General features: G+C 52.6%; 1 protein-coding gene across 4 annotated transcripts in view; it reads left to right on the plus strand.

Annotated features, from left to right (window-relative positions):
- Positions 1-15,559, plus strand: part of CEP104 (centrosomal protein 104) — a 38,239-nt gene that overhangs the window by 18,228 nt on the left and 4,452 nt on the right. For all 4 annotated transcript variants that reach the window (XM_074334211.1, XM_074334208.1, XM_074334209.1 and 1 more), the window contains 10 exons: positions 78-245; positions 881-1,054; positions 2,754-2,930; positions 5,032-5,238; positions 5,634-5,741; positions 9,713-9,749; positions 9,996-10,062; positions 10,635-10,743; positions 13,165-13,303; positions 13,446-13,513. In XM_074334211.1, coding sequence (XP_074190312.1) covers positions 78-245; positions 881-1,054; positions 2,754-2,930; positions 5,032-5,238; positions 5,634-5,741; positions 9,713-9,749; positions 9,996-10,062; positions 10,635-10,743; positions 13,165-13,303; positions 13,446-13,513 — 1,254 coding nt within the window. The remainder of the gene's footprint in view (positions 1-77; positions 246-880; positions 1,055-2,753; positions 2,931-5,031; positions 5,239-5,633; positions 5,742-9,712; positions 9,750-9,995; positions 10,063-10,634; positions 10,744-13,164; positions 13,304-13,445; positions 13,514-15,559) is intronic.

A 15,559-nucleotide genomic window follows, 5' to 3' on the forward strand; every position in this document is an offset into this window, starting at 1 on the left:
TTCTTCATTGAAACAAAGGCTGCAGTTGCACAGTGCTGGGGGTGGCCGTGGTGTCACAGCACTGCGGTCTGCGGCAGGTCGCGGGGGCCTATTCCAAGACGTGGTCATACCGGGAGGACGCGCTGCTCGCCCTGTATAACCGGCTGGTGGAGACGCCTGTGGGAACCCCAAAGGAGGACCTGAGGAGCGCCCTGAGAGCATCCATCTTCCTCATCAGAAGAGCCATCAGAGACATCGTGGCGCCGGTGAGCCCTGCCACCCCTCAGTGGTCCCTGCGTCTGCAGCGCCATGCCGTGACCATCCCCAGGAGGTCACAGTAGTGCGAGAGGTCACCTGGTGACCGGCATCGTCGTTAACTCGCACAGCAGTGTCCCTAGGAATTAAGGTTCCAGAAATGCAGTCAGTGAGCGGTCTGGAATCTGTCTCTGCCTGGTCATTCTCTCTGGTCTCAAACTCCACCTTTTCCGTGCGCTGAGGCCAGTGCCCGGAGGCGGCTTCCCCACGACTCATAACACTCAGCTTTTGTTTTTTTGTGAAACTTGAGCTGAGGAGTTACTGTTGAGTTTTCCTGACTCTGGAAGGACCCTGGGAATGCACATTGCACAGTTGCCCACTGTCTGTGTTCATACAGGGGCTTGTGCAGTGAGGCAGGACCATTAGACAGCGGGCATCAGGGTCAGGTCAGCTGCTTCATGACACCGTGAGGTAAGAGCACATGTCCTCCGTACGCCAGGGACTTTCAACTTGCCGTTTCCAGCCCCGCAGACAACACGTCGCCTTCAGTGTGACATCCATCTTTTTTCCTGATAGTAAATTTCATGTTTACTTTTGGGGGAATTCAATACGAGTAGCTCGTCTGTTTTTGTCACTTTTTTCTCAGGTCTTTCAGGCTTCCTTGAAATTGTTGAAAATGGTAATTACACAGTATATTCCCAAACACAAACTGAGTAAACTTGACACAACTTACTGTGTGGAAAGAACAGTTCCTGTTTTGCTCACCAGAACGGGAGACTGTTCCGCTCGTCTCCGGATCGTAGCTTCAAATTTCATTCAGGTACGAACAGCGCCGTAGGTCGGGACCTGTTGGTGATGAATGTGGGCCTGCGGAGGTCTGCCCTGGCTTGTACTTGGGGACACTCTGTCTGTCCCCAAGAGCGTCGTCCTTGTCCTTGCCAGCCCCTCTCCTGCTTTGCTCATCTCTGGAAGGTGAATTTTATCTTAGACATGCACTTTGATTGAAAGGTGCAGTTTGGCTTTTCTTGTGTTTCTCTAATTCAACATATGCTATTAATTTTTAAATAAGTAAAAATACATGAACAACCACGTCAGAGTAGAAAATGCAGGGTAAGAAAGTAGTGACCGTGTAACTGTGTGGACGGAACTGTTTTCACTCTTTCCCCAGCAGCGTCCTCCAGGGCAGGCATGTGGGATGTGGGGGCGCCCGGCAGTGTGAGGAGGTGTGTCGCTGTCTTTAAATTAGCTAGTGGATTCTCCCAGCCTAGGCGCCCGCAAGAGCCACGGTTGGCCTTCAGGAAAACCTGCAAGTTCTTTAAAATGTTATGCAGAATTTCGTGTGTCCACATCTTTCCTGGAAAGGAATTGAAGCTTCCTTAACTTCTCAAAGGGGTCACTTCTCCACTGTGAAGAATCATTGCTCTAGTTTCAATTCATAAAGTTAAATTGTCAGGGAAAATGAGCAGGTAACACAAGTAAAGAGGCGAAAACACGTTATCCTCCAGCTGCACAATGTACCCTCGTTAACACAGCTTAGGGTTGCGGCAGGGGCATCTTTCAGAAGGTAAGTGGAAAACGAGGACATGTTCTTGGAACTGTCTTGACACAATTGTAATTTCTGAGTCGCTGGGCAGCGCCCAAATGTCCTCCCTGTTCCCGGCCACCATAGCCGCAGCCCGCAGGCTAGGACTCTGTGCTGCGCCGCGAGCCAGTTAACTGGCTGTGCGTCTGCACGTAGTAGCAGCACCTGTCTGTCACTTAGGGCGCTAACCGCTCACCCTTCTCTGAAGAAGCCTCACCTTATTCTTTCTTCCGTGTTTGTACAGTCACTCAGGCCCAAACACAAGTGACTTGTGCGGGTAAAATGAGATGTTATTTTAGGGGATGTGACCTGCAAACCAGTTAAAAACAGATTTCTTTCTATACTCAACTTACGTGCTTCAATATTTTTTCTTTTTCTGTTCTGGCTAACTAAAGGGTCACTATATATATTACGTGTAATCACGTGATAATTGTGTATATTCCTATAATCTTGGCTACAGAAAGATTTGTTGGGAGATGTAAACTGTGAGGTGATACTTATAGTTTCCATCTTAGCCCGTCAGTGACCTTATCAACTAGAGTACCGTGCATGTTACACTCTGGGTTGACATTTAGTAAATATTAAAATGATTCTCAAAACTAATTTCTCTTAGCATTTTAGAAATTAGAAAACCGTTTTCTAGAGGTTGGGAAATCCTGAGAAGAGAAACCCTAAGTTTTCAATCACGTTTTCTCTAACAATTAATCTCCAGGTGATCATGGTTTCACTTCTTACGCTTCAGGTTTTTGTTTTTACTTGTAATCATGTCTTAAATAGAAATGTGAGCTTACAGATCAGTGACTTGACTACCATGTGTCACTGTCATTTTTTATTGCCCAGTATTGTCCTTCAGCATTGACTTTGAGGCTCATACTAAACTGTCTCTAGCCTTTTCCAGTAAAAAAGTAATAACTTGTGTTGGTATTTTTTTTTACAGGAAATAGCCTTGTTTAAGGACGTCAAGTCCCTCCAAATGATCCCCTCTTACTTGGTGCAGCCACTAAAAGCCAACGCTTCCACTCACCTGGCTCTGAGTCAGATGGACCTCCTGGCCCGGCTGCTGAAAGACCTGGGCACCGACGACACAGGCTTCACTGTGGACAACGTGATGAAGGTGAGCACCTGCGTGATGCCCCTTGTGTGACGCACATGTGTCTTCTCACTGGGGACGGTGGCTGGGCCAGGTGGCGTCGTGTTTGTTGAGTGAATGAGTGAGTGACTGCAGGAAAACCCAAGTTGTCCCAGCCGACAAACGAGCCCCCGAGGCCACCTGTGTCGGTTGTTCCCGAGCAGGTACGTGATGTGGACAGGCCTTGTCCACGCTGGTCAGTCAGTAGGCCGGCCGCGTGTCCGCGAGAGGTAACTGCAGTGCAGCAGAGAATGGCAGGTGTGTGGCAGTGTTGATTTCTCGTGCTTTGCAGCCTGATGGGACCGTGGAAGTTACAGAAGGGAAACTTTCTGCCCAAACTTCGCTGCTTCCTGATTTCAATCACATTGAACTGAGCTTGGGTGGGGCGGGGGAGCGGGTGGCCAGCTTCTTGGCCAGCCGCACGGGACAGATGCTCTCCAGTGTTGTCCCTGGTCCATCCCACGGGTTGAGTCTCGGTATGCATTCCTGTCGGGAGAGGAAAGTGGGGGCAGCTGTGATGCGGTTGGATGTCGTTTGTTCTCTGTGGCTTCCACGTATCCGTGGACTCAGAGACCTGGATTTGGACCTGACATGATTATGCTGACAAGGGTCATGGACAGCTGATTTCTGTTTGTCTGTTTACTCATAAAGGTGTGAGTCAGACACTGAAATAAAGAAACCCTTTGGAATACTCTCTGCACTTGACTCCAGGACCCCACACAGCCCGGGCTCTCCCAGCATCTGGCCAGTGGTCTCAGTCCCTCTACTGGCTTCTTCGTCTTCCCAACTGGCATGTTGGGGGCTCCCGGGCCCTGCCTCTCTCTTTTCTGTATGCACACACTGCACACCCCGCCACCTGTTCATGGAAAACTCAGATCTCTGTCTCCAGCATGTGCCCCCCAAACGTCTCAGAGGGTAAAGTTGCAGGTCATTGTCGAGGAGACTGTGACCCATGGGGCTGTGGGTTCAGTGTGGAGCCGTCAGCATGGTTCTCAAGTCGCCATCACCTCTGCTCGCGTGGTGAGCAGCAGAGAGGAGAAGGGGCCCCCCAGTTCTGAGGGTGTGCATGGATCCCAGAGTGGCTTCCTGGTGGACTGTACTGTCCAATAAGGATCTGAGGGAGAAGACAGGTGGGAGAGGACTGCACTGGTGGGACAGGGCTGCCGTCCCGATGGGGTTGAGGCGTGGTCAGGGGAGCGAGCACCGAAGCCGAGCTGGAGAGGACGGAGGTGATGCCAGCGGCTGGGATACTTAAGGTCCACGCTTCTGGAGCCGGTGCAGCGACTAGAAGTGACGAGGTCTGGGTGAGTGCGGAGGCTGAGACCGTGGGACGTGAGGGAGCCCAGGAAGTGAGAGGCCGAGCACCCCAGGACAGTAGGGAGACGTCGCTTTTCCAGACCCGTAACGCCAGTCTTGGGGGGGTAGAGGTGCTGCAGTGTGTTCGTATGACAGAAACCGTGAGGCAGTAAAATGAGCGAAATGGATCCTGATGAATGAACGTGCTCAGATCTTGAAAACAAAACGTTCAGTAGGAAAAAAGCAAGTTTCCGGATGACAAGTCCCGTGTACCGTACGTGTACTCTGTGTAGCAAATGAGGACGTCTGGGTGGGGTGTGCGTGCCAGCTCCAGGAGGGCTTTGCCTCCACCAAGCTCGAGAAGACTGGGCCCCTGGAGAGCCCAAAGGGAGGTGCACGCAGGCAGTGTTTTATTCTAAGAAACAAAAAGGCCTGAAACAAACGTGGCAAACTATAACATTGGTGGTGGATGCGTGTGGTTTGTTATATTTCCCCTCTCTCTGTTTGGAGTATTTCATAACACTTAACGTGAAGTTTATGGAAGGCCGTAACCTACAAATACATAGTAACACATTAAGTGGAAAAAAGCAAAAGAGCGTGAGTTCAACTGTGTCTGTCAGGTAATCAGCAAGCAGAACTCTCTGTATCTTAATAGCTGGCATTTTGTGGACGTTTTCTCTTTCTTCTCAAATTTTTACAAGGTGCCTATATTTCTCTTATGCTGGAAAAAATAAACATCATTATTTTAAGACTCAATAACAACAAGAACCCCTCCCAACTTTGTTTTCAGTTTTCAGTGGGCGCGCTGGAGCACAGAGTGTATGAGGTCCGAGAGACAGCGGTGAGAATTATTCTGGACATGTATAAACAGCACCGGGCTCTCACTCTGGACTACCTCCCTCCAGATGACAGCAGCACACGCAAGAACGTTCTCTATAAAACAATTTTTGAGGGATTTGCTAAGCTAGACGGCAGACCCACCGAGGCGGAACTTAGGGTAAGTTCACTTTTCTGCAGTGATGAGCTAGTTAGTCCCGTGTTGAAAAGGTGACGACACACAAATAAACTGACAGTATTCGAGGAGGACCGTGTGCAGGGACAGCGCCCCACGCACGGGCCCCAGCTCGGACCCTGGCGCCTCCCTTTCTGCCTGTGAGACTCAGTCTCCCCATCTGTAAATAGGAACGATGATAGCATGAGGACAGTGGCAGTTCTGTCTGTCACTAGACCTTTATTCAATTACTCTGGTGGTTTACTTTTAACCCTACTTATACGACTGGTCTCAGTGACTATTATAATGTATAGAAAATAATTTGTCTGCTGTAATTTTATCCCCAATTTCTAAGACTACCCTAAAAAGCTATTCTAATGGAAAAATAATTTTCATACCAGGCACAGAAAAAAGCGGCTACAGAAGAAGCAGAAAAACGAAAGAAAGACGAAATTAAAGCTTTACAAGGGCAGTTGGCAGCATTGAAAGAGATGCAGGCTGAAGTCCAGGTGGGCCAGGTTCCCTGTTCTCCATCACTGTGGAGGCTGAAATCCCGTGACGTGTGTGTCCCTGTGTAGGGACACGGCACACTAGTTACTCCTTGGGCACCTGCCAGTAGCACCCTTACTCTTGTTGTTTACATTTGTTTGGGGTAAATGAAAGGAACCCTCGTGTTCGGACCGAGTCCGAGTTGTTCTGAGATTTGTGCCTGAGACATCGCCAGCCCAAAGAGCACGCCAGGCGGCTGAGTGGCAGACATAGGTTTTCTGAGAATTGCTGACCGGGGAGAGTGTCCGGAGGCGGCCGGCCGGAGGGCTCATGATCCGCCCGCAGGTGGAGAAGCAGCCAGGTTACTTGGGTACAGAGGACACAGAACATTCTGTGGGAGGATCACCAGGCAGTCCCTGCGTCCCTCTCACACACACGGCGTCCCAAGAAGCCAGGAGACCTGATTACTGGCCAGCGGCCAGCGGGCAGCACTGGCTGTGTGATAAGCAGCGTTCCTGTGGGGCCTGACCGCCCACCCGCTCACACGCCTGTGGGCCGGGTCCCTACACCCCTTAGCTGACTTGCATGCGTTTCCTGTTCCAGAGGGTGGGGCGAGCTGCTGGAAATGCTTCGAGAGCAAACTGGCTGCAGGGAGGAAGGAAGGAGGGCTGGAGGCCCGTTGGCTCTCACCAGCTCCCTAGCTTGTCAGACGCAAATGGGACACGTGAACTTGAATGTGAAGCTCTGATTGCCAAGCGTTAAAAAGGAAGGTTTTGGGGAAATGGTGCACTCAGGAAACCCTGAGTCCTGGGCCTGCCAGAGGCATGTGCATGGGGGGGGGACCGGGTTTAGCAGAACAGAACCGTGTTCCTTCTAAACTGCCCGGTTGCTGGAATTTCAGTTAGTTTCTGCCACTGGTTAAGTTCCTTAAGTTGGAAGGAACTTTCTTGTAAAAAGAAAGGAAAGGGGAGAGGGAGTGGAGAAGCGTAAGGATGAGCCTAGGGGTCCCAGCGGGGCCGGCCCAGCCTGCGCTCCCCGCCTCGCGTGCTCTGGCTGTGTCAGGAGGGCCGTTGCACAGCGTGTGCTCCCCACCTCCTTTGTACAAAGTTAAGTGGGTGAGAACGGAGAAGCAGAGTGAAATGTGTGGAAGTGGCTGTGGCAGAAAGTCACAGCAACATTTCCACTACGTGCTGGAATGTCGGACACGAAGCAAGAGCCCACGCGGGAGTGGGAAGAGGGGAAGGTCGGTGGGGCCGGGAGGGGACAGTGCCTTAGGTGCAGGTCCTGCGTCCTGGCCTAGTGAGACTTCAGCTGTAGCCACAGCCTCGCAGAGACCCACTGAAGCAGCTCGGGCAGCTGTCAGTGATTATTCCTGACATACAAAGGAGGACACAGATTGAGAAAACAAAGTGACATATTCAAGGTCACGAACTAGTGGGCACTTAAGCCAGGAGAGTCCCGTCCTCCCTGCTGTCCAGAAGACATGGTACAGCCCGGCCTCAGCTACCGTGTCCCCAGAGGTCTGTGCCGGTGGCACTTTGTGGCCACCCTACAGCTCTCCTGGGACACCCTCGCTGTGCATCTTCATTCAGTTGTTTGTTGAGCACCTACTGTGTGCTGGCACTGATCTGGGCTCTGGAAATGCAGCCGAGCCAAGGCAGTGAAAGAGAAAGCGGCCGTGTACACGGCACGGGAGGCCTGGGAGTGCGAGAAACAGCTGGACGCGGCCTGCTGTCGGAAGGCAGTTATTGGAGGCATCACGCATGGGAGTGGCCGCATTTGCTTTCTATTTGTTATTGTGGTGAAATGTACGTAACATAAAATTTGCCATTTTAACCATTTTTAAGTGCACAGTTCTGTGCTGTTACGTTCATTCACAGATTTGCAACCATCACCACCATCCATCTCCAGACTTTATAGAATGACAGAATGTTTTTAAATTGCCTTTTTACTCCTGAGTTTTAGGGGGGGAAAAAACTTAAAATTGCTAATCAGTTTTCTAAGCTGCTCAAAGCATAGTAAGGTAAAATTTAAAGCTAAAGTTTAACTTGTGGCATTGTTTGTATTGTCTCCCTTAAAAATAGACAAATCCATCTCTCATTAACAGGAATCGTTTTGGTGCCTGGAATGCAGTTATATCAAGTTTGCTTTCTTTGCTCTGTAGGAATATAAACCTTGTGAGCCTCATTAGTAGGTTTAATATTAATCTGTTAAGTTATTTTCTAGTTCTAAAATTGTATCCTGTGCGTAGTATGTGTTTTTATGTTCAGTGGTTGGGTTTGAGAGGAGTTACTCTCATGTAAAATTGTGTTTTCTGCGAGTGGTAGACAGGGTCCCTGTTTGTAACTCATCACTTACCTGCTGTGTACAGGTGGTGGCCAGCTACCCCGCTCGCCTGTAAGAGTGAAAGTTCTAGAAGCCCCTCAGCCCACAGGCGGTGTGAGCTGAACACGCTGTTTTTGCAGATGACAGCAGTGTTGGGGGGGCCGAGTGGGAGGTGGGGGACAACTTGCTGGTGTTTGCCAAAGCTTTAGGGTGGGGAGCACGGAACGGGCACAGGCAGCCTGCAGTGGGCCGCATGTCCCGCACGTTCCGCTGTGCAGCCACCGCCAGTAACTACCCTTCTCTGCCCAGTCTGCTCACCCAGACGCACCTGTGTCATTAGCACACCTGAGCACAGGGAGGAAGGGAGCTTGGTGGAAAAGACTGGCCATCCGACAGGTCACCTGGGCAGAAAGAACTGTGTAACTCCTGGGTTACTTATGTAGTCAGCAGCTACTGTGTGCCCGGCACTGTTCTGCTCTAGGTACCAGGGACCCACCCGTGAACAGACAAGAATCCCTGCCCTCGTGGACCTTCCCTTCTCTCAGTGGGGCAGGCAGGAAACTATGCACATGAAACTATGGCAGTGATCCATGCCGAGCGGACGAGGAAGCAGAGTCCTGGAGGGCAGGGCAGCACGCAAAATAGTGTGGCTGGGGCCTCACTGACGGTCATCTGGGGGAGGGACCTGGAGGAACAGCCTCTAGGTCCCTGGGGAATTGGCCAAGGACTGCACATGCAAAGGCCCTGAGGTGGGGACCGGCTGCGTGCTGAGGGACAGTGGGAAGCCAGAGAGGCCATGACACAGGGCGCCCCGTGCATGTGGGAGAAGAGTTGAGAGACCTAGAAAGCCCTCCAGGGTTTTGAGCAAAAGTAAATGCCCACGCTGCGGCACTGACGGATCCCTCTGGCTCTGCTAGGAGCCAGGTGACGCCTTTGGAAGTGGGGGTGCTGAGAAGAAAGTGAACGCTGGGTATATGGAAATTGAGCCAACAGGGTTTGCTGATGAGCCTGATGTAGGATCTGTGGGGAGACGGACGGTGAGAGAGAGAAGCCACCCATCTGTCCAGGCGTGGAGGCCTGCAGGCCTGGAGTCCGTGACAGGGACAGGGGCAGGCGTTGGGGAAGCGTGAGGGTGTCTGCTAAAGGACACCTACAGACCCGAGTGGAGATGCCGAGTGAGCCGAGGTCAGGCTGGAGGCAGGCGCACGGTCAGCAGCACCGAGCCGGTTCCCAGTCTCGGGCTGACGGGAGTGCGTTGCAGTGGCTGCATACAGTGTGGGCAGGGGCAGGCCAAGCCCCAGGAAGACACTGCCAGGGAGGCTGCAGGAAATGAGGTGCTGGGGGCCCTTGGGAGCCAGACTGAGAAGGAAGGGGTTGTGTGCTGCTGAGATCCCATGGGAGGTGAGGGGTGGCCCTGCTGGTGTTGACAAAGGGCTGTTTCCACGGGGTTGGGGACCAGGACCCAGAGGCGGGGGAGGGGGGCCATGAGGGGTGCAGGGAAGGAGACCATAGACGCTGCGTGTGGGTGACTCATTGAAAGAGTCCTGTTATTTGTTGGTAGGAATTCTAGAAGAAACCTAAGAGCACATTCAGGATCAAAATGTTTTCTGGGTAGATTTACTCACTGCAGCCATTTGTCCCTGATATTTCTGGTTTTGTGTCTTAGGAGAAAGAAAGCGAGGCCACGAAGGCAAAGGACCCAGGTACGGACATCACATGTCAGGACGCAGCCTGGAAACCAATTCTGTTCATTTGGCAGCTGTCTGTTCACCTGCTGCATTTCAGACCCTTAGAGCAGAACGTACACACTTCTACCTGTATAATTAGTGTATATTTTTAAATGCATTTCACATCATCCTGGTTACTAATTTTTTAAAAACTGGTTACTGAAACTTTGAAAATAGTTTCCCCCAAATTTACGTAAATTGCTTTCTCTTTAATTTCCTCAGATGCTCAAGGAAGGAAGGCAGCCCCACCCAACGCTCCCGAAGCCCTGGATACACACTGTCTAGATAAGTGAGTCGAGCTGCCTTTGCCGGTTACATGGTGGTCAGAGAATAGCCACATAGAATGTGATATTTTCTCCCTAGTGTGTTATGCTTATGTAGCTGGTCGGCTCTTTGAGTAACTTTCACAGCTGAGAAATTGCCCTCCGAGCCCTCAGCATTAACCCTGAGGTTGTCAGGATGCCTCTCCCTCTCCTGACCCGGCAGATGCCAGCAGCCTGTTGTCAGAAGCACTGGCACAGGCACAGAACATTACAGCAGAAGTGCCTGTTCCTGTGTAATGCCAAGACAGGTCTCCCAGGGACTTCAGGGAATGGCTTTGCCGTGTCTTTGCTTGTGGCTGAGTGTCCTTTGTGCTTATCATGCCTGCAAGTTAGAATTTGAAGAGATCTTATGCAGACTTACCTGACGTACCTACTTGGGGAAGACACTTTAACACACAGGCCACCCAGCCCCCCAGGCCCCTCCCATGAGCTGAGGCCACCACTTAGGAGAGGGAGTGCGTGCACACATGGTGACAAGTCACCGGGAAGCCGTCTGCTGCAGCCTGTGCCTTCACTTCTGACTTTTCTGTTGTTTCAGTCTCTGCATTTTCTGTGGGGAAAGGAGTGACTCCTTCACGGAAGAGGGCCTGGACCTCCACTACTGGAAACACTGCCTCATGCTGACGAGGTGTGACCACTGCAGACAGGTCAGGCGCTGGGCCGGGAGCAGACGCGCCGTTCGTGAAAGGCCAAATCACAAAAACACCCAGGTCTTAGACCGTTCACGGGAAAAGCTGTGGGGAAAGCAGTGGAATGCCTATCACCCCGTTGTTTTTAGGGGTGCTTTTTCTTTTTATCAATGTATCACACACATGTGCAAATGTATACATGCCGTGTCACAGCTCAACGAATCGTCACGAAGTCAGTGCCCTGTGTCACCACCACCCAAGCCAGGTCCCCTTGGCTTCTGCCCCCTCTGCTCCCCTCCCCAGTTGCCACTGCCCTGGTTTCTGACACCACAAATTAGTGCTTTTTCTTTCTGAGTTTTACGTAAATGGAATCAGATAATACGAGGTATGATCAAACAATATGCTGACTATTTCAATTTTAAAAATTACAGTAAGAGACGCATTGTCATTAATGCCCCTCAGAATACTCCCCCTCTCTTTGAACACACTTGTCCCATTGTTCTTGCCACTTTCTGAAGCAGTTCTGGACGTCCTCTTTCGTGAGTGTCTTTAGTTGCGCTGTCATGGTTGTCTTGATGTCCTGAATTATCTTCACTTTGGGGAAGAGCCAGGAGTCGCACGATACCAGATCCGGTGAATAAGGTGGATGAGGACACACTGTAATGTTTTTATTTGACAGAAATTGCCGGACCAGAAGCGATGTGTGACACGGGGCATTGTCATGATGGAGGATGGTTTACAGCACACTTTAAAACACACCTCCTCTCACCCATAGCTCACACCCGACTGACTGCACTGAACAAGTTGAAACTTGCCACACACTGTGACTAAAGTTCGACGCTCCACTTCCCGTATTCAAGATCCCTGCCTTCCCGTTGCATGGCACTCGGCGGCAGCAGTCACCGTATTTTGTGATCACAATGGAAAGGCTCCGTGTCATACATCGCTTCCAGTTCTGGCAATTTCTGTCAAATAAAAACATTACAGTGTGTCCTCACCCACCTTACTGACCGGATCTGGCACCGTGCGACTTCCGGCTCTTCCCCAAAGTCAAAATGACCATGAAAGGTAAACATTTTGAATCAATTCAGGACATCGAGGCAGCACGACTGAAGAAGTCACTAGAGAAAACTTCCAGAACTGGTTCAGAAAGTGGCAAGAATGATGACACAAATGTGTTCAAAGCGAGGGGGGGGGGGTTTGAGGGGCATTAACGGCAATGTGTCTTTTACTGTAATAAATATTTTTTAATTTAAACATTCATGATATTTTTCGATCCCACCTTGTATGTAATCATTTTGTGTCGTGTTTACTTTCTTGCTGTACCACAATGTGTCCCTGCATTCTCCCACCCAGCGTGTGACACTCCCAAGTGGCACGCCCACTGGTGGAACTGCTGGCGGGGCCGTGTCCGCACTCACACCGTTGGTCCCCACATGCCGGTGCCCCGTGCTGCCTCGCGGCCCCGATGAGGGGGATGGGCACCTGTCCAGCTGTCTGCCGGCCGGTTGGCAGCCCTCCGTTGTGAGGCACCTTCTATTCTAGTCTCTTGCCCGTTTGGGAAGCTGGTTGCCGATCTTTCTTCTGCTGATTGCTAGCCACGCGTTACCTATCGGACGTGAGTCCTTTGTCAGTGACATGTGTGGCGCCCACCTTCCCACACTCTGTGTGGTCTCACTGTCTGAGTGTCTTGATGAGCAGGAGCTTTTCATTGTATTGCTGTCCACCTTGTCATCTTGTTGATGGTTAGTGCCTTTCGCGTCCCATTTAAGAAATCTACCCCAAATTTTCAGGCTCTTGGTGCAGCAGCCCTCCCTCCCTCCCTCCCTCCCTCCTCCCTCCCTCCCTCTTTCCTTTTTTTGGATAAAGGAGAATGAACTTCTTTGTTCCACCTGGGGACTCTCAAGCCTGAGTGGACAAACCCCACACTGATTTGCGGTGACAGTGCAGACGCCTCGGCCCCAGCCTGGGTGGCTGGTTCTCCAGTGGGCTGCGACACGCGGCATGGAGTTAGGTCACAGGTCACAGGTCACTCCTGCCAGCGATGCCAAAGTGGCGAGAGCATCCTGCGGCATTTGTGACCCTGTTTCTGTGCACCTTCTTAGAAGTGGACAGGAGCCGCGTGTGAACCCAAAGGCCACACGTTTAACCTCTGGGCTGTTCTGCCCCCAGAAGGTAGCCCCAGCCCTCAGCCACGTACAGCCTTTATACGCAGCTTAGGTAACATGGCAGGGAAGACGCGGGTCTGTAGCAAGGTAGACAGGACCACAGGAGCTCTGTGGGGTCAGTGCCAGAGGGAAAGGTGTGTGCCGGCTGCACGCATGGGTGGAGGGAAAATGGGACTGACGTTTCCGGGCAGAGGAGGCGAGTGTGCCAGCTGGCCAGACCAGGGCACGTCCGTGTCCCCAGCTGCATGCTTTGTTCTGATTCCCAATCCAGGTGGTCGAGATAGCCAGCTTGACAGAGCACTTGCTGACAGAATGTGACAAAAAGGACGGGTTTGGAAAGTGTTACCGCTGCAACGAGGCTGTTTTAAAAGAAGAGCTGCCCAAACACATAAAAACCAGAGACTGTAACCGTGAGTGCCTCCTCGGGGACCCGTGTCACTAGTGGGTGGGTGGGCTGTCGGGTCAGGCCTCCTCGGGCGCCCCATGTCACTAGGGGGTGCCCCTAGGTGTTCTCAGGAGTACCTGAAGCTTGTTTCATTGAAATTGTTTCAGCTGCCAAACCAGAGAAGCTGGCAAACCGGTGTCCTTTGTGCCACGAGAACTTCACACCTGGAGAGGAGGTGAGGGTCCTGACAGAGAGGTGACACAACACGGTGCCAGCCCACTGTAGGGGACGCTGCACTGCGGCGCTCTCTGGATGGTTGTTCCATTTGCTACCTGTCCACGTGATTTCCTTATCTGTGGAGGCTCAGCTCCGTGGGACAAAAGCATCGAGAGCTTCCATTTTTTCCCGTCTTTCTTTGCGTTCTTCTGTATGTCAGGGCCAGATTCTGTACCACTCAGACCCTTATAGTAAGACAGCCCAGCCCGGTCTAGCAGCTCTGCTTCCTGTCTGAGTCCAAACTCTCCCCCCGTCCCCAGTGTAAGTTCCACTAGTGACTCAGCGGCTTGTGTGGGAGGGGGCAGGGTCTTCCCACCCTCCTTCCCCATGTGCCCTGCTCCTGGGTGTTGGGGGTTTGGGGGAGGGACCAGAGGGAGTCGCATACTCCGTGTTGGTTGTTCCAGTGACAGGGGGGCGCTGCCCTCATGTGCCAGGCAGGCAGTGGGTGCTGAGCCCCTGTGTGCCGCCCAGAGACCTGCTTCTGCCTCAGCCACTGCCACCCAGGCACCCACTGCTGCCGGGCCCTGGGGGATGAGGTGCCAGCACGATGCTCACCCAGCAGTGCCCTGCACTCTCTCGGCCACAGAAACCTCGAACCAAACAGCAGGGCCAGGCTGCCCCCGCTGCCCTCGCAGCCCCTTTATCCATCCAATTGTCCCGGGCTCGTCCTCGCGCAGAAAATGTCAAACACGGAGCAAAGAACACAGAGGAGCAAAGGGGCCGCGCGTACCCGTCACACCCCAGACGCCCCTGAGTGGCTGTCACCCAAGCCCAGCTGCCTGCTCCCTCTATGCTCTGAAGCCACCACACAGATGTCACCTCACCTGCAAATGTCCCCTCGAGCTCTAAACGCACGACTACTGCGAATCCACAGCAGCGTCCGCGCTGCCCTGACCTCAACATCAGCGGGCTTGTTTACCAGGACCCAGCGAGGCCACACTTGGGGACTGGCTGGTTGTTTTAAACAGCTCCCTCCTCGTGCTGTCTCCGAGTTTGTGAGGAGCCACTTGTCCCATAGGGCTCTTCATAATCTGGCTGTTGACTGTACCCCTGAGGGTGGCACTGAACCTGTTGCTCGGTCCTCTGTGTCCTGCACACTGCAGCGTGGCTCTAGCACTGAGCGGACACAGCTTTGACCCAGTGGGTTTTCTTCCTGTGGCTGCTTCGTGGACGGCAGCGTCGTCTTCTATAAGGAAGCATGTGGCATGTGTGATGTTAGCAAGTGCCGGCTGTGAGCGCCCGATCCCAAACTCGGGCCTGCGAAGTCCAAGCCTTCCGGCCCTGCCACTGCTCCCGCAGTCATTAGCTGGTGTAGCTGGAGGCAGCAACTCTCCCTCTCGGCCCTTCGGCCACCCGGGGCTGCACTGCACTGGACAGGACAGGCCAGAGAAACGTCTCACCCTCTCCCTTGTTCACTGGTCTCCAAAGCAGCAAGCTGGGTCACTGGGGTTGGTTTTGTCTCAGTACCACGGGTCCTCATCGCGGGCTGGGACCACGTGCTGCATCCCCATCTTTGCTGTCGTGTCCTCAGTGCCGCATGCGCTGTCCCTTCTCTGGCCAGGAAGCCTCTTCACACGGGCTCCTGACATGGTTGCTGGGACCCGAGGGACTCAGAGCTCCCCAGCTATGTGGGGGGTCCAGAGCTGGGGCCAGCCCTTCTTCAAGGAGGCCTAGCTCCCCTCGGGGAACCTGATATTTCAAGGCTACCGCCAGCAGCCTCCTGCCCACCGCTCCTGGCTCAGCTGTTGTTCTAGGCCTCTCTGCAGACAGCCAGCGAGGTTGGTAAGATAAATATTAATACTTCGTAAGTTCACACCCACATTTCAGTTCAGAGTCTGAGCTGCAAGGGTTTTCTTTAACCTCTTCTGTCCCACATCTGTGTTGCCTCCCTCCCCTCCTAAGAGCCCAGTTCTCAAAGCCCCTGGACATGTTAGAATGTCCCAAATCACGCACATGCTTTGCCTCACTTCACACATAGGACAGGGTCAGCACGCCTGACCATGGG

This window comes from Rhinolophus sinicus, linkage group LG06 (assembly GCF_036562045.2).
Source record: "Rhinolophus sinicus isolate RSC01 linkage group LG06, ASM3656204v1, whole genome shotgun sequence".
Classification (NCBI taxonomy): domain Eukaryota; kingdom Metazoa; phylum Chordata; class Mammalia; order Chiroptera; family Rhinolophidae; genus Rhinolophus; species Rhinolophus sinicus.